This window comes from Mus pahari, chromosome 20 (assembly GCF_900095145.1).
Source record: "Mus pahari chromosome 20, PAHARI_EIJ_v1.1, whole genome shotgun sequence".
NCBI classification, from domain to species: Eukaryota; Metazoa; Chordata; class Mammalia; order Rodentia; family Muridae; genus Mus; species Mus pahari.
The window spans coordinates 45,137,034-45,161,544 of NC_034609.1; the positions used below are offsets into that span (position 1 = coordinate 45,137,034).

At 49.1% G+C, this 24,511-nt stretch overlaps 1 protein-coding gene across 12 annotated transcripts in view; it reads left to right on the forward strand.

Moving 5' to 3' along the window:
* Banp (BTG3 associated nuclear protein) overlaps nt 1–24,511 on the forward strand; it is a 77,479-nt gene that overhangs the window by 11,010 nt on the left and 41,958 nt on the right. For 11 of the 12 annotated variants that reach the window (XM_029532397.1, XM_029532399.1, XM_021220128.1 and 8 more), the window contains exons 2-4: nt 14,712–14,851; nt 16,182–16,273; nt 19,677–19,876. In XM_029532397.1, the coding sequence (XP_029388257.1) occupies nt 14,782–14,851; nt 16,182–16,273; nt 19,677–19,876 (362 nt within the window). In that variant the 5' untranslated portion in view covers nt 14,712–14,781. Of the gene's footprint in view, nt 1–13,699; nt 13,761–14,711; nt 14,852–16,181; nt 16,274–19,676; nt 19,877–24,511 lie in introns of those variants that run through there. The other variant, XM_029532398.1, reaches the window with a different exon arrangement.

Below are 24,511 nucleotides of genomic sequence, written 5' to 3' on the forward strand. Positions count from 1 at the left end.
CATCTTAGCTCTAAATTTTGTCTCTATACCTATATCCTTTCATGAGTATTTTGTTCCTTGTTCTAAGGAGGAATGAAATATCCACACGATGGTCATCCTTCTTGGTTTTCTTGTAGCTTTGGTTTCTTAGAAGAAAGTTTTGCTGTATAGATCAAGTTGGCCTCCAACCTGCACCAACTCTGCTGCTTTAGGCTCCTAGTGCTGAGATTAAAGGCATTGACCACATGACTCTAATTTATTTTTTAGGTTTTAACATTTTATCGTGTGCATGTATGTGTGTGGAGGTCAGAGAACAACTTTCAATGATATGTTCTTCATGGGCTTTGATTATGGAACTCGGGAAGGTCAGGTTTTGTGTCAACCTGCTGAGCCACTGTGCTAACCCTAATTAATTGCGTTTAATACAACCAACAGGTTTTCTTCAAAAAGTTATTCTTGGCAATTGCTTTAAAGTGAAGCAAATAGTTTCTTGGTCTTTTGTTGCTAGCACAGCTGACATTGTTGACAAATGTTCTAGTCTTCTTCTACTCAGTCACTGTAGTACCACATCCAGATAGTTGGTAGCTTTTGGGATGGAGTTGGGACCTGTGAGAGCCTTGTAGGGTGTATGTGCTCCAGGATACCCTGCTCTATTGTAAAGCAGGGAGGGGTGTGTCCTGGTCCACCATCTGTGGCATCGCATGTGTTTGCAGTGTTGGGCATGGGTGTGTGTTCTGGTTCAGTGAACTGCTATTGTGCTAGGTCCTCCAAGCTAGGGTGTCTGTTCTTACACGTGTGCTGTGTGCAATAGAGCTCAGAGGAGCTTTTCGGGTCTGGTTCTTTGGGCTTAAAGGGTTAGTTGTGAAGTTTTGTGATATTTTAATGTGAAAGTAAATTGAAAACTAAAATGACTGAAAACTTAAAAAAAAAAAAAAAAAAAAGACTGTTCTCATTATGTAGACCAGGTGAGTTTCAAAATTCCAGAGATCTTCCTGCCTCTGCCTCCAGAGTGCTGGGACTAAAGGCTTGGCTTACCATGTCTGGCCAGGTCTCTGAGTCTTTGTTTTGGTGCTGGTGGGGCAGCATTACAGAACACACAGAAGAGCATGGCTGGGTGGCTCAGGTCAGGATGGATGTCTGGAATGTTGACTTAGTAGTGGAGAGGAAGCTGTATGGAGTGGCTCTGCTCTTTTTTTTTTTTTTTTTTAAGAGCAGTTTTTTGTTTTGTTTTTTTTTAAAGATTTTATTTATTTATTATATGTAAGTACACTGTAGCTGTCTTCAGACACTCCAGAAGAGGAAGTTAGATCTTGTTGTGGATGGTTGTGAGCCACCATGTGGTTGCTGGGATTTGAACTCAGGACCTTCGGAAGAACAGTCGGGTGCTCTTACCCGCTGAGCCATCTCACCAGCCCGTGGCTCTGCTCTTAAGGAGGTACAAATATTAGCCATCAAACAGCGTCTCCTTAGTCCATGTCACTGTTTAAAGTCCTAAGGCCATGGTTCATGGTTATAGTGTCTGCTTGTGCTCTGTTCATCTCTAATCCAGGTTGTTGATGATCGCTGCAGATGTGACTAATAACCTTGTAATAGGCCCTCCTGTGGATGAGCCCAGTGTGCAGACACCCCTGCCTGATGCAGGTTAGGTGTTGGAACTCCACCTAGTCTAGTGCAGCCCAACAGCTTTTGGTGTGCTGTGTGGTAGAAACAAATAGTGTTAGAGACAGGGTACTCTGCTCCAGTGCAACCCTTATAGGAGCTGAGATGTCATCTCTCTCTCTCTCTCTCTCTCTCTCTCTCTCTCTCTCTCTCTCTCTCTCTCATCTCTCTCTTTCTTTCTTTCTTTCTTTCTTTCTTTCTTTCTTTCTTTCTTTCTTTCTTTTTTCTGGTTTTTCGAGACAGGTTTTCTCTGTGTAGCCCTGGTTGTCCTGGAGCTCACTCTGTAGACCAGACTGGCCTCGAACTCAGAAATCTGCCTGCCTCTGCCTCCCAAGTGCTAGGATTAAAGGTATGTGCCACCACCTCCCAGCTTCATCCCATTTTTTTTTTTAATTAAAGATTTATTTATTATATGTAAGTACACTGTTGCTGCCTTCAGACACTTTTTCTTCTCTCTCTGGTCCAAAGATTGATTGATTGATTTATTATGTAAGTACACTGTCACTGTCTTCAGACACACCAGAAGAGGGCATCAGATCCCATTGCAGATGGTTGTGAGCCAACATGTGGTTGCTGGGATTTGAACTCAGGACCTTTGGAAGAGCAGTCGGTGCTCTTAACCACTGAGCCATCTCTCTAGCCCTCATCTCATTTTTATATCATAAAGTACAGTAGTTCTTTAAAAATTTCCTCCTGTTATTTTAAAATGGAAGATAAGCTTTTGGCTCATGAACTGCACAGAAAGAGTCGGGGGTGGACCTGGTCTGTGGGCCCCGGGTTGTCACTGTGTTGCCCCTATTGGGTTTGTGAGTGAGGAACAGGCTGAGGTCATAGGTTGGCCAGCACAAAGGGCTGGAGCCATTGAGAGCCTTGGAAGGCTAATGCTCTGAGTGGATGGAGCCCTTGAAGGAGGGCATGGGCTCGGTGGGACAAATAGTGCCCAGGAGCAGCTGACGGGCCGTTCTACTCATTTCTACATGGGGTGGGAGGTACACCAAATCTGCCATCGGTGTGACATGGAGACAGGGCATGTTTGGAGCCGGGGTCCTTGGCAGTTGATGCACATAGATGACAGGTGTGGACAGAGTTGGGATGCTGAGAGGACCCAGCAGTAAGAGGGTACCCTGGCACTGTTGAAGGGAGCAGGCCCAGAATGACCTGGTCGATAGGCTGCTTTCCCGAGGAGCTGCAGAGAGGCGGCTCCTTTTGAGCAGCTGGGAAGAGGTGGTGGTGATTCAGAAAAGCCTGGCTTGCAGTTCTGGATCGATACCTGTGTACTGCAGCCTGGACAACATGAAATGCTGGATAAAGAAAGCACAGGAGAAGCTGGGTGTGGTGGCGCACACCTTTAATCCCAGCACTTGGAGGCAGAGTCAGAGGGAGAGGCAGGCAGATTTATCATTTTGAGGCCAGCCTGGTCTACAGAATGAGTTCCAGGACAGCCAGGGCTACACAGAGAAACCCTGTCTTGAAAAAACAAAAACAAAAACAAAAAAAAACAAAAAAGCACAGGAGAAGAGAGAGGCAGAGATGGAGGTTGACTTCATGCGTGTTCCTGCCAGCCCTCAATCAGAGGATGGCCCACATCTTTTGGGACATCTGGAACACCCTTCCAGGGGGCATGTGAGGCCAAAAGAATGGAGATAAATTGTTTATCAGCATTTGTACTTACGGTACATAATTTGTGGTGGCTATGAATGCTGGTGTTTGAATACACATCAGTTCTGGGGTACCATGCTGTGTTCTTGTGCTTTCTGCAAGGCAGTAGACCATGCAATGCAGTATTTTACCCAAGAGTGTCCTTAATGGGCTGGAGAGATGGCTTAGTGATCAAGAGTACTTGCTGCTTTTACAGAGAGCCAGGTCAGTTCTCATCGTCTGTGTCTGGTGGCTGAAAGCTCTCTGTAGTTCCAGTTCTAGAAGATCTGATGCCTCTGGTCTTTGAGGGAACCTGTACATATTCTCACATGCCCAGACACACAAACATAATTAAAAGAACAAAAATAAATATATCTTTTTAAAAGATTGTCCTAGTGTCACACAGTAAAGCCATTGCTTTTCTAAGTCCCCACCTTAGAGCTCACTTCATCTTCCCACTCCTGAGATGTGGACAGGTGAGAACATTTTACTGGGATTGTTCCAGGACAGCCCTCTGCAGTAATGGAAGCTTCGAGCTGAACTAGCTGATGGGCTACTACGAAAGAAAGCCTGACCAGCGTGGTTTTTCCTACAAATGTACAAAGCCTATCATTCCAGAGGAGTGGAGTGTGTTGTCAGTGATATGAATCGAGTTGTCAAGTGGGATTAGAATTTTAGGAAGCTGTGTTTACTATTGTGAGCCCAACAGCTCTTTCAAAGAAGAGTCAGTGCTCATGTTTGTTTGGAGATAGGGTTTCACTACATAGCCCAAGCTAACCTTGAGATCTTCCTACGTAGTCTCCTGAATGCTGGGATTATGAGTCTGCTTGCCCATGCCTGGCACAATGCTGTAGTATCATCATATATCATGTATGGCTCTGTAGCTGCATATACCTAGTGAGCAGGATTTTCTGAATGATGGACAGAGCTTATGCTTCTGTTAGAACTGCCCACTGGACAAGCAGAACAGAGCAGTGGGCTTTGATGAATTCAGGAGCAAAGTTCTCAGTGCGGTTTCAGGCTCTGCTGCAACCAGACTTCATTCAGGAACTAAAGCAAGTGCTGAGTTTTAGGGTCAGCACAAATGAGTGTGTCTGTAGCTGTGTGCAGAGGCTGTTGAACTGCTCTCTGATTACCAGCTGTGTCTCCCCATGAGGCTAGCTGAAGTCGGGCTGCATCCAGAGCCAGGCATTCTTGCCAGCCTACAGACAAGCTGTAGCTGTGAAAGGGCAAAAACTGTCACTTTTCATGACGTCATTATTTTGAAAATTGTAGCTCTTTTTCATTAAAAAGTATTTTGTAAATATGTTTAAAAAGTAAAATTTCAGCTGCGTGGTTGTGGTTCACACCTTTAATCCTAGTACTCAGGAGGCAGAGACGGGCAGGCAGATCTCAGAGTTCAAGACCAACCAGGTCTACAGAATGAGTTCCAGGACAACCGGGGCTATACAGAGCAACTGTCTTGAAAAAAGGTGGGTGGGGGAGAGAAAGAAAAATAAAATTTCCATAACTATTATTTAAAAAGAACATGCAATACTCAAACACCTTCTGGCATGATAGCAGGTGTGGTTTAATTATGTACAGCTCGTTGGGCCTCGCTGACTTTAAGGTGTTGCAGGAGATCCTAATCCCCAAGTCAGAAGTGCTGCTCCCCAGGCACCAGCCCTCCCACCCTTCACTCTGTGAGTGTTGTGGGGCAAGCTTAAGCTGAACCTCTTATTTCCTAGATCTTTGGATTTCTTTTTCTCTCTCTCTTTTTTACTTGTTTACATTGAAACAAAGTCTCATTATGTGGCTTTGGTTGGCCTGGAATTTGGCTATGTAGGCCACCCCAACCTCAGACTCACAGAGGTCTTCCTGCCTCTGCAGCTTGATTGCTGTCATTAAAGGCAAAACTACCATATCTGCTGTGCTATTTGGCTTTCTTTCTTTCTTTCTTTCTTTCTTTCTTTCTTTCTTTCTTTCTTTCTTTCTTTCTTTCTTTCTTTCTTTCTTTTTTTCTTTTTTCTTTGAGACAGGGTTTCTCTGTGTAGCCCTGGTTGTCCTGGAACTCNCTCCATAGACCAGGCTGGCCTTGAACTCAGAAATCCGCCTGTCTCTGCCTCCCGGGTGCTGGGATTAAAGGCGTGTGCTACCACGCCCGGCTTTCTTAAGGTAATCTTTAGCTGTAGTTGTGTGTCCAGAAGGCTGTCTGGCACCATCACACCTTTGGCCTGTTGTCTACTGCCTGGAAGAAAAGCATGTATACAGAACCAGCGGTGGAGGCTCCTTGGCCTGCTCTTGATGTGGCTGAAGCAGGTCTGTGGCGGCCTGTGCCTGGCACTGCAGGAGACCTTTGTGTGGGGAGGTATGACAATGATCAACCTCGAAGGGGAGTAGCCTGACCTCAGGTTTGCTCTTCCCTCGTCTTGAAACATTTTTAGAGGTTCTATCTCAAAGAAAAACAGTGTTGCCTGTGTTTTCCAAAGGGTAGGGAGGGTAGGAGCCCTGGGAGAAGGATCTCTTGTCTCCTGTGATGATCACAGAGTCTGATTGCCATTTTTTAACTTGTTTCATTCATTCATTCATTCATTCATTCATTCATTCAGTGTGTGCCCACACACATGCATGTAAGTGACAGGGATAAATACTGGGTGCCGTCTGTCACTCTTCCTTCTGTTCCTAGCCAGTGTTTTTCACTGAACCTGGAGCTTATCACTGTGCTCAGACTGGCAAGCCAGCAAGTCTAAGAGCTGCCTGCCTCTGCCTCACCAGCCCTAGAGCCTTTCTGTGGGTGCTAGGGAGCTGAACTTGGGTCCTCATATGTGCACAGCAAGCACTTCACCCACTGAGCCATCTCCTCAGCCCCCATAGCGCTTCACACACTGAGCCGTCTCCTCAGCCCCCATCTGTTCTTTTTGGTTTTTTGAGACAGGGTTTCTCTGTGTAGACCTGACTGTCCTGGCACTCACTTTGTAGACCAGGCTGGCCTTGAATTTAGAAATCTGCCTGCCTCTTTCTCCCGAGTGGTGCTGGGATTAAAGGTGTGCACCACCATGCCCCGCTCCATCTGTTCTTTTTGCACTCTGTCCCAGGTTTATTTTGGGGGAAAAGCAAGCCAAACTTTCCCATGTGCCCTAGTTAATAAAACAATGGATCTTGTTGCTGACCTCCTGTCTTTTGGATTTTATTTCTTAGTGCTTCTGTGTCCTGAAAAGACTTGGGTAATCTTTGGTGTTCTAGTAGTTTCCATGTTCCTGGAGACTTGGCTGCCTAAGTACCACTTTGCTACTTCTTAAAGTGGACAGGAAGTAACAGTTGCTGTCCTGATAGTTATATTTCATGTAATTTATTTTTGAGACACTATGTAGCCTAAGCAACCTGGAATTTGCTATGTACGTTGACCAGTCTGACCTTGAACTTGCAGAGATCCACCTGTCTCTGACTCCCAAGTGTTGGAGTCAAAAGTGTCTGCCAGTGGGTTTGTCTGTATCCTTGTTTTTTTGAAACTCTGGTCTTGGCATCCCAGCTCTGGTGGATCTTCAAGTCTCCAGAGCAGAGCAGTGCACTGGGGACACTGGGACTTTTGGGACGAGAATACATTCTTTCTACTCCTGTGGTGGTTCTGAGAGTACCTTTTGCATACACTGTGTCCTGACTAAATCTGTTCCACACTTGTTTCACTAAGGGCTGCTTCTGGCCTTTTAGCTTTTGCCAACAGTGAAGCATATTTTTATCTTCTATAAAGTGAGGCCGGACAAGCCATGGATGCTTTCCACAGCTCTTTCCAGACATGTCAGGAACACGCTAGGCTCTCACTGGGGGCATGTGCAGTGGGCTTATTAGACTCACTGCTGGACAGGCATCTGGTGACTGGCATGTCATTCCAGCCCAGGGCTGTGTGTCTGTCTGGCTGCCTTGTCTTGCTTCCTGTGGAAATAACCCCACCAAGCCAGATGTGGCATGAAGGCTCCTGGAGAGGCTTGATGTAAGAAACAGCTCTGAGATGCCTGTCCTCGAGGCTGACGGGAAAGAAGCCATTTGTCTCAACATCCTGTATGATGTGGTTCATGCCGTGACCGAGACAATCCCGGTGGGGAATGTGCTGGGACACAGTGAGCCTTTGTTCAGTCATTTTCTCTTATGCCTTCATCGCTTTTCATGTCATGAGAACTGGTACTCTGGAGTGTTTCCTTTTTAAATCTTCACCCCTAAAATGAAGCTTTATGCTCTAAATAGTGTTGTGTGTCCCACCCATCCCATCCTATGCTGGTGACCAAACCCATGCTCCACCACTGAGCTACACCCCTAGGCCTCTGCTTGCTTTTTAATTTGAGACAGCTTTTTAAAAAATTTTAGAAACATTTTATTGATTGATTGATTGAATGAATGAATGAATGAATGTATATGTGTGCCCTATCTGCATGTATACTTTCTTACCAGAAAAGGGCGTCAGGTCACATTATGGGAATTTTACTCAGGACCTCTGGAAGAACAACCAGTATAAACTCTGAGCCATCTCTCCAGCCCCATGTTTTGTTTTTTATTTTTATTTTTTATTTTTTTTGAGACAGGGTTTCTCCGTGTAATTCTGGTTGTTCTGGGACTAGAACTCACTCTATAGACCAGACTGGCCCCAAACTCAGAGATCTGCCTGCCTCTGCCTCTTGATTGATGGAATAAAGGTGTGCATCACCACTGCCCGGCGGGACATCACTGCCTGGCGGGACACCGCTGCCCAGCCAGACAGGCTTTATTAATTGGTCCTGCCTAGGCTCAACTGAATTGACTCTGTAGCCCAGCAGGCCTTGAGCTTACTCTTCCATCTCAGCCTCCCCAGTATGGCTTTAAAAGCTCCCGTATTAATACTTTCAGTTTTTTCTCATGCAGCATCTCATGGATGCTGCAGATATTTGAAAAAACATTTGTAGTTAAATATTTAGTTGCCATGGCACATTGCTGACTGACAGGCAGCTGAGTTTATGCAGTTACTCAGTTCAGTCCCGGAGGCCAGAGCACAGGCACAAGCGCCTTGAAGCTGTGGTCCATGGTTTGATTTAATGTGTGTCTGAGATAGAATCTCATAATGTAGCCCTATCTTGCCTGGGACTTGCCATGTAGACCAGAGTGGCCTTGAACTCACAGAGATCTGCCTGCCCCTGCTTCCCGAGTGCTGGCATTACAGATGTGTGCCACTGTGCCTGGCTTTGATTTTTATCGAAATGTAATAATGTTAATTTTTGTGGGGCTGACATAATTGTATGTACTAATGAGGCACGGTGTGACTTTTCCACACAGTGTACTGTCTGTCAGTACTGGCCAGTCCAGGGTAAACGGGGTTCACCTTACCAGTGGGTTCTCAGTAGCAATGCTGATGTCATACTGGTGTCTGTGTCCAGCAGGAATATTGGCCCCATATCAGTTGCAGGATGCCTGCAGGAGCCAGGTTGTGCAGGCCACTCAGTTGCTCACAGGCTCTCAGCTTTCAGCAGTGCCTGGGAGGCAGACGCTTAGCAAAGCAGATCTTTACGAAGTATAGTAAGCCAGAGGAAAGTGCTTGTCCATAAAGCAGGACCCGGGACCAGGGAGGTGGGTTCTGGTGTCCTTCAGGCATTATTTAGTGTCACTGAAGAACCTGTGTGGGAGCAGAGAACATGTGGGAAAGGGGAAGGGGCCGTCTGACTGGAAGGGATGAGGCTGGGGGTGGAGGTGGGATGACTGGACAGGTCTAGTGAGTGAGCAAGGAAGAGAGCCCAAGATGGATGCTGCTGATCCACCTGCTGAGGACACAGAGACTCTTCAAGCCACTGCAGCATGAGCCCAAGAAATCTTGTCTGTTTCTGGTGTGACCCTTGAGCTGCTGTTGAGAGCTCTGGAGCAGAAGAAGGCGGAGAACCCTGGGAAACTGCACATGAATCCAGATGTTAGGTGATGCCTGGGTGCAGTCAGAGCCTGAGGCAGAATCTGTAGGAGAGAATAAACCTCCCAGGCAGCAGCGGGGGACATGGGCCACCGCCAACGGGCGAGATGACGGGAAGGGCTGTGATCCATACCTGGGGTTAATATTCAAGGAGGGATGTCTCAGGGCCTGTGCTGAGAGTGTGCTGGTGTGCGTGCGTGCGTGTGCGTGTGCGTGTGCATGTGCGTGTGCGTGTGCATGTGTTAGGGGTGTGAGCAACATGAAGCTGAGCACCAGTGCCCATTGAGCAGTGGGCCTTGCCCTGGCACCCTGCAGGGAGTTGATAGGGAACCGGCAGAACAATGGCCTGGGGAATAGCCCTGCAGGAAGCCTAGGCACAGTGTGTGTGTGGTAGACGCCAGCCCTGCTGGAGAGAAGCCACAGCCCTGGAGCTGGAGCAGCCTGGTAGGCAAGACTGACACTCAGGGGAGCTCAGGAACAGCAAGGAGGGGGCAAATGGAGTACCCTGGAACACTTGGCATCCTAGAGGGAGCCCTGGGGGCGGGGCAGGAAAGCAAGGCCCTCTGTGGGGCCCTGGCAAGGGCGAGTGGAGGGAGTGTGGCTGACACACTAGTCCATGAGGCGTTCAATCAAGGTGCAGGGAGGGGTTGAGGGTGGGGCTGGGGCTGGGGCTGTGGTGAGATGGGTTAAAGAGGGCCTCACTAGATAATTAGACAGGGGCTTAATCCTCTAGGTTCGAGACCCAGTGCTGGGGAAAATGTCTTAAGTGCTGTTGGGATTTGATGCCCGTGCTAACTCTGCATGGAACTACTCTGACCTAGAGACACTGTCATAAGCAGCCAGGAACTAATAAGTAAGTCATGTGGAAGTCTGCCACTCAGATCCCGGGATCTCTGCCTCCCCGAGGGAGGCAGCTTAGGTTTAGGTGTTCTACCCCAACCCCTGGGTACTGCTGTGCCAGCTTACACGTATAGGAAGACATATACATGCAGTTCTTATACACTGCCCTGGGACTTCCCACTGGTGTGCATTTCTGTGGTGTATTGGGGTAGCATGGTTAAATCATTCTTTCATATTAACACGTGGGGCCACCCCTCATCTTGCTGTACCCCTGCTGCGTGCTTGGGTTGTGACTCTGGTGGACGGCCTTTTCCATGTGCACCCTGGGAGCTTCAGCACTCTAAATGGTAATTGCAGTCAGAGTCTTTATTGAACATTAGTCTTAGTCCAGCTGTTTTATTACATTAGGACTGGATTCTCCCCAGGCCTTCTGAGAAATGGCAAAGCTAATTTGCCAAAATGGCAACCGCGTGCATGTCTCTCTGCTCCAGTTTTCTTGGGCTGCTTGCCCTCATTTTTTTCTATTGAAACCTTCACTGTTAGCAGAATTCTAAATGTTTTTATCCTGGCAACAGGAGCATTTGGATAAACAGCGAGGAGGGCAGTGGTGTCCTTGTTTGGAGGAGGTCAGAGTTCAGGGTTTTATAACCCATCCAGAGTGTTTTCCTAAGGCATTTTCAGAGCTTTTAGGAAGCAGGAAGGTGGCGGGCGGGGTTGGGCATTTAAAAGCCTCTTCCACTGCCCCTTAGGAGAGAGGCAGGCACAGCTCATGGACTCTCTGGGTTCCGGCCATTTATGACCAGGCTGCAGAGGCAGAGTAAGCGGGTGTAGACCAGGCACTTGTTAATGTCCTTTCTGACAAGGCTGTCCGTAGTAGGTGGCCTGGATACAGGGGTAGAGCGACACGTGTGAGGACCTGGTTTGTTCCTCTAGATCTTTGCTTTTCACGGGTTTCCATGTTTGGGCCTGGAGAAGGCCCAGGCTGCAGACCAGTTCCCTCTGGAGGAGGGTCCCCAGGGGCTTCTGCACTTGGGTAGACTTGTAGGAGTGTCCAGACTTTTGACATTGTGAGAGACATAGACTGTTATCTGTGAGGTTCATGTATAAAAGCCATGCAATCAAGGCAAAGCTTGCCGTTTGAAATGAGCACTTATTACTCCCCTAGGGTGAGTGTGGGCTGTGGGTTGGACAGGTCTTGGAGCTGCACCTGCTGCAGGTGAAGCTGGGACAGTGAGACTCTGTCTGGTGGCATTTGTCCTGAGGTACTGAGGCAGGCATGCTGGTGATTCTAGTATCTTTGCAGCCTTGAAAAGGGCAAAGACTTGTCTGTCTGCATTTTCCTGGAAAAGGGTCTGTAGTGTGCTTTTCGTTCTTTGGATTTGCTAGAGCCTGGGCTGCTTTTAGTCTAGGCCTGAACCTGGCTGGGTGTCTTTAGGAAAGTGAAGGCCGCTGCCTCGGCTCAGAGCTGAAGTTCACTCTTTGCTTTTTTGGAATCGAGAAGACTGAGTTCCTGGCGCTAGGTTACCTTCAGCTGTGGCTGCTCTGTCTTTCAAGTTCCTCCTCAGAGACCTCGGAAAGGGGCGGGCACAGAGGCCTAGGGGTGCCTAGGGGTGCCTGGGGTGCCGCACCTGCGTGACAGCCCACTGCTCAGCTTTCCGCTGCTGCTAACGACCCCGCCGGCCCAGGGTTCATTCCACTGCTTTTTTGAGTGAATCTTTATACAATAAGTGCATATGCTGGCAGGTTCCTGTTCCCAGGGAGGACTCCCAGAGTCATCCCTAGGCCCCTGCAAGTCACTGGGGCCCGTGCCTTGTCAGGCATCTGTGTTGTCAGTTTTCCAGCAGGTGGAGCACCTGCCCACACTTTGGCCTTCCCTTGTGACTGATTTTTTTTTTTTTTTTTTTTTTTGGCTCAGTGTCACAGGTTTGCTGGTTTTTTCTACTGCTGTGAAAAGAAAAAAAGAATTGGCTTAGGTATAGCAAGTATTTTTTCCAGTTTGAATTTTTTCTTAAAGAACCCCTTTGATTAAATAAAATGCAAACCAAAGGTGTGTAAGGTGTGTAAGGTGTGGTGACCTACACTCCTGGGCTGCCCTTCTGCCACTCACTCACACACATATTTCTATCACACAACCCAGACTTGAATTTCTAATTGTTGTTTGGTTTTTCCCTTTCCTTGGTTTTGTTAATTTTAAAATCTACTTTAATTTCTATAGACCTCCCACCATCCCTCCTGTTACTGTATTAATAAGATATGTCATCTGGGTGCAGTACAATACTTTATTTATTTATTCATTCATTCACTCATTCATTCATCCATCCATTCATTCGTTTATGGCCTGTTTGATTTCTTGCAAGAAGAAAAGGAGAAAAGCCAGTGAGTCTCTAGTGGTTCCTTACCTCACTGCAGCCGTTAGACTTGCTGATGTCAGCATTTTCATGTTTGCCCAAAGTAGGGCCTTCACATCATTTGTCTGTGTGTCCTGTAGTTGTGAGCCTAACCGTGTTTGTGGGACCCTTACTTGAAGTGTGATGGCTGCCTCCTTCAGATGGGAGCTCAGTGATTTTTTTCATAGTGTCCTTAGATGTGGTCCAAGAAGTCTGGGCTCTGCTTCTGCGTTTCTTGTTTGGAGTATGTAATTACCCTTCTTAAGGAATCTGGCTTCCTTCTGGTGAGGTGTGGCTCTTGAGCACCACAACCAGACTCCCAGGCCGTAGCCTGCCACAGTGCCCACCGCTGCTCTTCCCTTTCACCAGATGGCGCAGAGTATGCCAGCACATGCCCACACCTGCGTTTGCCCTTCCTGTTCAGATTGTGGCGCCCAGATATACAGTGGTCACTCTCAGACCACGATGTCAGCTTCTGCACCTCTCAGGACTATTCAGCAGGATTGGAGTGCCAGGTGTAGTGAGGAGAGCAGAATAAGACATGCCAGCTTCTTAGCAGGGACTCCCAGTGTCCCTTGCAGCAGTTACTGAAGATGGTTAGAATTTATTTTATAGACGAGGTCTCCCCTTTTGAAAAAGTTACATTGTATCTGTTGTCAGAGTAGAGAGGAGGGTCCTCACTCTGCCATTCTTCCTCAGTGTCCAGGACCCTCAGCTGACTTGCTCTCTTCTACTGATTCTCATTTTCTGCAGTTTTATTTTTGCAGATTCTTTACCACACATTTGTGTATGAGCGTGCTATTCCTAGACACTATATGTGGATCAGAGTGCTGCCTTTAGACTTGATACTGATTTTTGTTTAGATATAAAATTATTAGCTCATACTTCCATCTTATAGTCTTATTTTATTTTATTGTGTGTATGAGTGTTTTGTCTGCATGTAAGCCTGTCCATTCCGCAAGAGGTCGGAAGTGGGTTCCCCTGGAACTAAAGAGGAAGGTGGTGGTGAGCCGCCGTGTGGCTGCGGGGATGGAACTGGGCAGATGAGTACTTCCGCTGCTCTGCTGTCTCCGCTGCCTCTGCAGTCCTTCATCCCCCCAGCCCTCTCATAGCATCTTAGATATTTTAATTCACTCTTTCTTTGTCTGGTTTGATTGAATTCTCTTTGTTGTAAGCCATCTGTCCTTTGCTTGGATGTGTAAGGGAGAAATCTTTCCCTCTGCATATCTGCATACCCTTCAATAAATGGTTTCAGCACACGGCGCTCACTTCCCCTTTCAGGAGTCATGTTCCTGGCCTTGGAACCTGGGCCTGGTGCTGTTACTGCTGAGCTGTGCTTCAGCCACGGAGATGCTTGGGTGCGGCCCTGAGGTCATTTCCTTGCCACAGCTCGCTCTCCTGTCTCCCAGTGCTGGCTTGCTGGCCTTTCCTCACCTGTCTTCTCTGTTGCATTTTGGAACATTCCCTTCAGTCTTTTTCACTTCCTTCTGTTCCTCTTGCTTTCCTGTTGCTTTTGCTAAGGCTCTACCTGTTACATTTGTTTACTTGAGGTTTTCTTTGTTTTTCTTCTTTTAAAGATTTATTTATTTCACGTCTATGAGTACACTGTAGCTATCTTCAGACACACCAGTCCATTGCAGATGGTTATGAGCCACCATGTGGTTGCTGGGAATCGAACTCAGGACCTCTGAAAGAGCAGTCGGTGCTCTTAACCGCTGAGCCATCTCTCCAGCCACTGGAGGTTTTCTAACTTGGTCTTTCTGTAACTGTTCGTTTTTAACCGTTTATTTAAATCTGTGTTGATGGACTGGGCCTCACTTTCATGTTGGAGCATAAGGTCTTTGGTGGCTTAATCAGAATGTCACAGCAGCTGGAAGGAAGTCACAGACTGATCTGACAGGGGTGTTTCTTTGAGGGCAGGGTGTCTGGAGGGCCACACAGTTACGATGGTTCTCTGGGATATGCTACTTACTGAGAGGCCTTGGCACTTGGAGGAGAAGGTGGTGCTTAGCAGAGTGTTTCTATAGGCAGCTGGGGTCCTGGAGATGCTAGGCTTAGCCTGAAGGTTCCAGACCTGCTTCTAGAAGATGTGTTGGAGGTGGTGTGAGGAATGGGGAAGTGAGGCTTTCATTTCACTATTTAGGAAAAAAAGCCACTAGTTCTGAACATCTCTGAGTGCTTGAAAACCAAGTAGAGCCCTATAGTGAAGCGCTTGCAGACCTTTAAGACCCTTAAGGTGCATAGAGCTATGAGCTGATCCACACTGGGACATTAATCATCCCTTCTGGTTCTTGACATTTGTTTTGCAGGTGACAGAAACCCCATACCCTGTGACTTCTGGACTCTTGCTTAGCAGTGTGCCCCTTTCTCGTGCTCTGGATGATGTCAGAGCAGGACCTGGCGGATGTGGTTCAGATTGCAGTGGAAGACCTGAGTCCTGATCACCCAGGTACAGCGTGAGACAGTAGATGCACTGTTGCTCTCTCTGGCTTTCCAGGATCAAAGCCACTCTGCTAGACTTCATTCCCCAGTAAAGCAGGCACAGCAGTGATGCCAGCCCTGTGTGACAATTCAAACCATAGGATGGTAGCAGGGCTGCCTGCATGTGTGCATATGTACACACACACACACACACACACACACACACACACACACACACACACACACATTTATTTCTGCAAAAAAAGAATTCCGGCTATTGCTCTAGATGGCTTCTGTGTGTTACCAAGGGAGGAGGCGAGGCTGACACAGAGCTGTAGGTAGTCGGCTTGTCTTGTCTATCGTGAGTGAGCATATAGAGGCTGGAGAAATGCATAGGCAGTCAGGGTGAGAAAAACTGAACTAGTTACATGAAAATATTCACGGCATAAAGGTCAGTAAAAATGCTGAGCACAGAATTCTGGGAAGGTGGCCTGTGTCAGGCCAGAGCAGTGGCTCAGTGGTTAGGAGAACTTCCTCTCTTCCAGAGGACCTGGGCTTCTTCCCACCACCTATAACTTCAGCTCCAGGGGGGCTGATGCCTTCTTCTCTTCTGGCTTTTGAGGGCATCCCAGACATAGCGCATACATTCACATAGATATATACATATAAATAAAAGCAAGCCTTACGGAAATGATTGCTTCTGTGTAGAGAAAGGGACTAGTCTGTGCAGGTCAATAGAGGTGCAGTGTGCAGAGATAAGGTGTAACTGCTCTTTGGCTCGGTGATCATCACTTTAATACGTTGGGATGGTACTGCAGAGGTTGGAGTTGGGGTTACCTTGCTTATCTGAAAGCAGGCCTTAAAGGTCAGCAGGAACTGTTTGTGGGCGGCTCTTGAGCAGCTTCAGCTTCCGTGTAACTTAGCGTGTTGGTGTTGGCTGTGCTAGTTTGGGGCATATGACATGCAGAGAGGGTTGTGGCTGTCAGTATGTACATGCTCTCAGCCCCATGTGGGGAGTGGGCCCAGGACCCTCAGGCCAGGCCAGGTGACGGTGCTTTTGATTTTACAGCGAAGTAGCCAGCAGACACACTAAACAAAGCAGGGAAGAAGTCAGATGACAGACAGCTCAGTGTGGTTTGCCAGCCAGGCTCTGGAGAGTGTTGATTGAGTGGTCTGATTGTGGTGGGGATGGATGAGGGAGGGCCCGATTTCTGCCTGGCTGAGGATTTTAACAAAGAAATGGGCTGTGCCATTTTCATCAGTTCAAGGTGCCGGCACTGTGTTCGGCTGTAGAGACACAGAGCCCCAAGGAACTTAGCATGCTCACTCCAGCTTCTGTCTCTATGGTTGCTTTTCAGTTGTTTTGGAGAATCATGTCGTGACAGATGATGATGAACCTGCCTTGAAGCGCCAGCGACTGGAGATCAATTGCCAGGATCCCTCTATAAAGGTACCGTGTGGCTCCTGTGTGCACTGTGTAACTTTCTACCGTCAACCTGGGCTTAGAAAGCAGAACTGATCCTCTTGCAGCTCTCCAGTGGCAGGGCCACGCCTTCTAGGATTCAAGGGGGGCTCTCCCTGCCTCCTCTGCTGTGACCTATAGGTCCCAGCCTTGTCACTCCAGTCCATGCCTGAGGCCTACCCTCACTCAGGCCCAGATGAATCATTTATTTAAATACATGTGCAAAGAGCCTCTTTCCAGATGAGGCCACAGGAAGGGCCTGGCCCTGTAGTATGGAGATGCCACTGAAATGCTGCATAAAAGCACAGGCCAGATCCTTCCAGCAAAAGACGGGAGGCAACACTGGATTTGGAAGAGGACAAGTGAAGTCTTCCTGTGCATGCACAAGCCTGCCTCAGGCGGGAGGAGAGCTGAGGTCACTGGGGCCTTCCCCCAAGTCCTGAGGTCACCGGGGACACCCCCAAGTCCTGAGGTCACTGGGGACACCCCCAAGTCCTGAGGTCACTGGGGCCTTCCCCCAAGGGGACACCCCCAAGTCCTGAGGTCACTGGGGCCTTCCCCCAAGTCCTGAGGTCACTGGGGACACCCCCAAGTCCTGAGGTCACTGGGGACACCCCCAAGTCCTGAGGTCACCGGGGCCTTCCCCCAAGTCCTGAGGTCACTGGGACCTTCCCCCAAGTCCTGAGGTCACCGGGGACACCCCCAAGTCCTGAGGTCACCGGGGACACCCCCAAGTCCTGAGGTCACCGGGGACACCCCCAAGTCCTGAGGTCACCAGGGCCTTCCCCCAAGTCCTGAGGTCACTGGGGCCTTCCCCCAAGTCCTGAGGTCACCGGGGACACCCCCAAGTCCTGAGGTCACTGGGGACACCCCCCAAGTCCTGAGGTCACTGGGGCCTTCCCCCAAGTCCTGAGGTCACTGGGGACACCCCCAAGTCTTGAGGTCACTGGGGCCTTCCCCCAAGTCCTGAGGTCACTGGGGACACCCCCAAGTCCTGAGGTCACTGGGGACACCCCCAAGTCCTGAGGTCACTGGGGACACCCCCAAGTCCTGAGGTCACTGGGGACATCCCCAAGTCCTGAGGTCACGGGTCCTTCCCCCAAGTCCTGAGGTCACGGGACACCCCCAAGTCCTGAGGTCACTGGGGACACCCCCAAGTCCTGAGGTCACTGGGGCCTTCCCCCAAGTCCTGAGGTTTACTGCCTGGGGTTGGAGGCTCCTTAGTCAGTCGGCGAATTGCTTATTTGGGATCCAGTGTCTGCAGAACACGAGGTAAATATTATTACAGGAGAGAAGTTTATAAGAGTGACTCAGATGACATCAGTCCTTGTCACAGGCTTCTCTGGGTCAACTGTGACTTCTTAAGATGCTCAGTTCACCCTGGTGTTAAGAATGTAGCTCCAGCTGAAGCTGGGAATTCAAAATCTACTCAGGCCAGAAGGGGCACCATGCACCTTTAACCCTGGCACTTGAGAGGCAGAGGCAGGTAGATCTCTTGAGTTTGTGGTCAGCCTGGTCTACATATTGAGTTCTGGAACAGCTAGGGCTACATAGAAAGAAGCTGTCTCAAAAAATACTGAGTGAAATCCGCTTTGAGAGCAGTGGACAGAAAGACAGCATCAGGTCTGAACGTACTGCATGGCCTTAACTGTAGCATAGAGCACACAGATCCGAAAGTACCCCATGGCCTTAACTGTAGCATAGAGCACAGACCATGGAGGAGGGCGGCCGCCTGGGGTCTCCTGGAGACGCTGTGCACGGGGGCTATCACGTGTAGCCATGTGCTGTCACCGGATTGGAAGACAGTCACATACCAATTGCCAGGTCAGGGCTGTTTGTGGGCAGTGTTGGGAAGAATACTGTCTCTTCCCTTGGTGGGTTTGCTGGAGATGTTAGTCTGCGACAGGGATTGTCCTCTCTGTTGGCCACCACGTAGTTGTCATGGTGTCTGCCTGCACTGTTGACGCTGCTCCATTGATAGCCGAGTGGACACTGGGGACGAGCTGAGCACTGCTACTTGTTCCCTGGCACGCACAGCCTTGCCCCTAGAGAGCATGGCTAGCGGAGAGAGCATGGTCAGCGCGGAGCGTCTTCTCCTTCACCTTTTTCTTACTAGTGTCCTTCTGTAAAAAGAGGCCTTTAAGCCAGGGTTCAGGGTGCAGGAAATGTAGGTGTAAGGCCCGCAGCACTGAAGGAAAACAATGTTCTCCACCTCGTGCTGGGTCTGGCAGGGGATGTGCTGAGTGGAGGTAGAAGTGAGGGCTTTGGTGTGCAGCACTTTCCCATGGCTGCTCCTAACTGCTGTGCATAGCATGGAAATAGAGCAAGCTTAGGGTTCTTCAGAGCCCAGTCTGGCTCTCAGAATGCTCTGACCCATGCATGCGTGCTTTGCCGCACCCGGTTGTTGTTAGTGTGGTGTCTGCCTCTGTGGCTGTTGTGGTTGTGTTATGGTATCTGCCTCTGTGGTGGTTGTGGTTGCGATTCTGCTCTGTGATTCCCTTTCAAGCTAGAGCAGAGATGGCCCCCACTAACTTGGACTGGGTGCAGGGGTCACGCTGTTCTGCCTGACCCTCTGCTCGCATGGGCTAGCACCTTCTTTCTGAGGTGCCCCTGAGTGCCCCTGAGGTTGCATTTCTCCTCCAGCCGAATCCTTATTGTGCTTTCTTCAGTGGTTGCTGGCCTTACACAGCTGAATGACTTCGTCTTCTCACCAGCACCCGGAGCGCTGGCTGGGAGGTCTCTTTTCACAGTAGAGTTCCTGTGTGCACCATGTACATGGTAGCTTGTGCAAGCCATCCCATCTGCTCTGTGTCCGTGCACATGGCCTGCTGCTGACTTTCAGCTTGCTAGTTGGAAACTGCTCCTCTTGTGGGCCACTAGGTGGCACACTTGATATTTAGAAGATCACTGGAAGGGGTCATTGACAGATTGCAGTGAGGTATACCTGTGTCCAGCCATCGTTTTTTTGGTTTTTAGGGTTTTGATAGTAGCATTATCTGTCAGCATTAGATTTTGTAGCTTTAATGTGTAAATCTTTGGATGAGCATAGTGACAAGCTTATTACTCCATGGCTGCAGTAGAGGTGAGGTTGCATGGGCTTATTAGACACAAAGGGCTGCGCTCCTCACTGAATCCCTAGGCACGGCCCAGGGCTCCTCACTGAATCCCTAGGCACGGCCCAGGGCTCCTCACTGAATCCCTAGGCACGGCCCAGGGCTCCTCACTGAATCCCTAGACATGGCCCAGGGCTCCTCACTGCATATGTTGGCTCGGCCCAGGGCTCCCTCAGCTGAAGTACACTGGGTGGACTTAGGGGCCAGCTAGGATCCTAAGGATTTGCTCCTCACAGTGGAAGACACCCTCTCTGAAGCTTTTCTGTTTTCATTTCCAGTCTTTCCTGTACTCTATTAACCAGACGATATGTTTGCGGTTGGATAGCATTGAGGCCAAGCTGCAAGCTCTCGAGGCTACTTGCAAATCTCTGGAAGAGAAGCTAGACCTGGTCACCAATAAACAACACAGTCCCATCCAGGTCCCCATGGTGGCAGGTTCCCCACTGGGTGCCACCCAGACCTGCAACAAAGTGCGATGGTAAGTCCAGAAGACCGAGGCTCTGCAGGCCACCCTGGGAAAGCACTCCCGTGCCAGCCCAGGAGCCGCTATTACTGATCTGCCCTCGCCCCAGATATCTGCCCTGGTGCTTCCATGGGGCTGGTTTCACTTAGACCGAAACCAAACACAGGCTCTGCCGGAACGGCCTGAGTCGCTCCAACTTTCTTGGCTTAAGCAGCCGGACTCATCTTTCCTTGCACCTGGCCATGCACTTGGCCCGTGTATGTTGCTTTTTTTCTCTTTCTGTCTCTGGCTGGCCATTGCCTACGTTTTCTTCAGGGGTAGTATTTATAATTTTTACTTGACCATAGCAAACTTTCCACTTAGTCTGAGACTTGCCTTGGGTCTCATTTTTAAATAGGTTTGTGGCCTCCAAGAGAGCTTGGCATGGTTTGCGCTCTGCTGGCATGGAAGGTTCCATGCCTGGCTCAGTGGGGTGGAAAGGTGTCTCAGAAGGTGTCCTTCTCACACTGGCTCCGTAGGCAGTGTGGCATGAGACCTTGTGGGTGGCAGCACTCACCCAGTGTCCCTGATGTTCTTATTCTTTCCTGAAGTGTCCAGGAGGAAGTCCACTCACCACAGTGGCCTTAGCGTCATCTCTGTGCTCCAAGGCCTCCTCTTGCTTGTTGGGTTTGGGAAGAGCAGAACAGTAGGGTAGCAACGCCACCCTCAGCAGCCTGAAGGGACACCGGTGGCTTTGCTGTGGTGTGGGTGGTTGGTGGGTGCCACCCTGCCCATGTGTGCTGGTAACTAGAGCAACAGTCGGTGCTTGTGGATTTAAAGGGGTGTGTGGGAAGGGAGGGGAGGGGTTACTTTGGATGGTTTTGGGGTGGTCAAGAGTACCAAGTAATTGCCTGTCCTCCTTTGAGACAGTTCCTGACGAGGCCTGTAACTCTCAGGAGCACCCCAGATTCACTCTGCTCTCCCTCGGTATCCTAGCTTCTCAGCAGAGGCAGGGGTTCTCTCATGACTGGAGTGGGATGCACAGCTCAGCCCCCCCAGCCCCACTATACACTTGTGCACACAGTGTCTGTGCAGGCTCTCTTTTGAAATGCCCCTTTGTCCCCAAACATAATGTTTGGAGCTACAGCTTTAAGTTAATGGGGAGACGAGAAAGGACTGCAGTGTATGGAAGAACATGTGCTTAAGCATACAGTTACAAACAGAGATGCAGCCTGGAGACAGTGGTTGTAGGCATCACCGACTGATGGTGGAATATTCTACAATGCTGAGTTCTTTGTGCCATTTCTAGTGAAGCAAAGTGTAGTTCTTTGTAGACTGACACAGTAGTCGAGTTCCTAGAAAGTTCAAGTTCCTTAAAAACTGCAAGGACGTCTTCTGTCTGAATTCTGCCTGGGCCAGGGCTCAGAGTCAGACATATGGACGGCCCTCATGTGACTGCTCAGGACCTGGGGCATTCGTGTGGGAGGGTTTTGTGTTAGTTGTCTCAGGCATTAAAGGATACCTTAGCCTTCTTGGTCACACCTAGACTCTAGTGGCATTTTACATTGGTAGCCATGTTTGTCACACTGACTCCAGAGCTTTTGGGCCTACAGCAAACAGCATTATTGTCCCTAGGGTGAAATAAAAGAGCGGTGATCTTTGCTTCTTATAAGTTACTGCCTATTCTGGGGACAGCACCTCGAACTTTGTCACTCATGGCTCATGGTGTCTTCAGGAGCTGGCGAAGTGTTGACAGCGTCTTTTTTCTCTGTTCTAGTTCTACCAGGTTATGGGAGCAGCAGGGGTGGAAGAGGGTAGGTTTTTTGTGGCCTGACCTCAAGGGCACATGTTTGGAATTTTGTCTGTTTGGGAGCACTGAGTGTCAAGGTCACCTAGTTGGACAGTCCCAGGGCCCAGACATTTCCAAGTTCTGCTTTCCTCATTAGAAAAATGAGAGCTGGGACACTACCTGGGTGTGGTGGTGACAGGGCCACACTCTCCAGAAGGCTGTTAACAGGAAACTTGAGAGCAGAATCCCAGGATTCCATCAACGGATGGATGAAGTCATTGATACAGATTCAGGAAGAAACGAGAATTGTTACACAGAACCTGGGCAGTGGGGCATAGACTGGCTTCTAGAACTCTCAGAAAGGTGGTACTGTACTGAATGGTGAGGTGCTGCGTTCTGCTTACCTACTGCCTCTGAGGAGGAAGCATGCTTACATAGCTGAATGATCTCTGTCCAGATCATGTGCTCTGACAAAGAACTTTAAACCTTGGGCCACTACTTGCTGGCTTTGAGTGTGACTCACAGGACTAACATCACGAGTCTTTCAGCTCTAAGGAGGCCTCAAGAGAGTGCCTAGAGATGTTCTTGAAGGACACTGCCTCCCATTTGGAGATGCTGCAGAGGTCCAGGTCTAGCAGGAGGTGCTACCTGAGGCCTTCTCTCCGCTCTGGAAATCTGTGCCCCCTTTGGTCATCCTGGCTGCACACTGGGGCTGCTGCCTCCAAGGGTGCGCTTCTGACTGTGCTCCTTGGCAGACAGAAGGCCATGGCCCACTGCCCGCCTCAGCTGGCATGGGGCTCAGAGTTTCAGATTCTGCACCTGAATGAGCAAATTCAAGAACAAAAGAAAAGAAGGCCTGTTTTCTTTGATGCCAAAGCTTAATCATGATAAAAATGTTTGTGAGGTTACAGGGGTGGGGTTTCATCCAGCAGTGACATTCGGCTTCCAGAGATGGAAATGAACTTAATTCTGTTGTGCCTGGCTTGTGTTTCCTACGGGTATGCTGTGGGTTTCATTTCTCATAGTTGTACCCGTAGGGATGGCAGTGAGGTAATTTAGTGCTGAAGACATTTGCTGAAGCATCTGCATTGCTGTGGAAGCCAGTGGTTTGGTGAGCCAACCTTTATACTCCCAGGCTTCAAGCGTTCTAATAAGGCCAGTACTGTGTTGCCTAACCAGTAGGCCTCGAGGGCCAGTGCAGGCATTTTATACAAATGGTGAATAAGTTACCTTCCCACTCTTGTGGCTAGACGCAGCCTGGTGATGGAGCAGTAGTGTTGGTACAGTGCAGATGCACCCAGGAGCCGTGTGGGCTGCTCCCAGACACGGGCAGGGTGTTGCCTCCAGGGTTGCCACCTTGTACTGCTTGACAGCGCAACAGCTGTGAGAGCCAAGCCTTTCTGATTGTAGTTAGCTAAGACTATTATCTAGGACAGACACTTTCTTATTTTTTAAAGCAGTAAATTTTTTACTTTAAAAAGTTTAAATTTAAGACTGGAGAGTTGGTTCAGTGTGTAGAACCAGTGGGTTCAATCATTGCCAGTACTGTGTAAAACCCAACATGGTAGCACATGACTGTCACTCCCACAGTCAGGAGGTAGAAACTGGAGGGTAAGAAGTTCCAGGTTATCCTTGACTACATAGTGAGCTTGGGGCCAGCCTGGGCAACATGAGACTCTGTCTCAAAAGCAAAACTAGATAAAATAAAACAAAACACATACACAAAAGGATTTTGTATAGCAATGGTTTCCAATTTTTTTTAAAAAAGTGATTTAAAACTTCCCTCAGGGCAGTGGTGCAAAGCTTCCTCAGGAGAATTTTTGTTCTTTTCTTTCCCTTTCTCTGAACTGACAGTTACTGAGTCAAGAGACTTGAAATGTTAGTGAAGACTTAAACTCCCTGTAGCAATCTGGCTGCCAACTCTTAGTCCCTGGCGATCTTTTGTTTTCCTGTTAAAGGAAGCTGACCTGGTTCCTAGCTTATCTGCTTCTCGGAGAGCTGGTCTCGCACCTAACTTTCCTTCTCCTGTGGGTGCTGTGGGAAGGTCTCAGGCTTCAGCACTCTCAGTCAGTCAGAAGCCTCTGCTCTGTAGGCTGAGAGTGTGGCAGGCCCACGGTAGGGCTGTCTGCCTGGTCTCTCACATGGTGGACTTGCATCCTTCTTCCCTGATGCTGAGTTCTGGATGCTTCTATTTGATGCCGAGCTTGATCTTCCTGCCAGTCTTGTGCTGCCTTGCTCAGCCGCACACTCCTCTGTACACACTGGGCTGTTGACTAAAGGAGGCAGCACACGGTTCACACGCAAGGCTGGGGAGTCCTTAGCAAACCTTGCTGACCCAGACGTGTCGCAGCCCTCAAAGCCAACATAGTAAAGTGAACTGTTCTGCTAGATTGTGGTCTGGCAGCTCAGAGGCCTTCTCCAGCACCCACAGAACTCATGCTCTTCAAAGGGAATTGTGTTGGCGCCAGGTTACTCTGGGAAGCGTTGTCATGTCCACCCGGGGTGGTTTCACAGACACAGTGAATCTTCTCTTCTGTGTGTCAGGTCTTTAGTTTCTCCTTGTTGTACATAACTTGTATTTCTAAGTACTTTGTACTTATGGCCTTACGTATGCTAGCCTGGCCTCCTGATGGCCTCCTGTCTCCTGAGAGCTGTGATCACAGGTATGCACTATGCCTTGTGTGTGAGGTGCTGGGGCTCAAACCCAGGACTGTGTGTGGAAGGCAAGCTTTCTCCTGACTGACTGATTCTAAGCTCTCATAAACATGTAAAACAGTCACTTACACGTCTGTGGTTTAGCATAAGTGTGCGTGCTGGAAGAGGGTGTTGGCTCCCCTTGGAGCTAGAGTTACAGGAGTTTGGGAGCCCCTTGATGTGGGTGC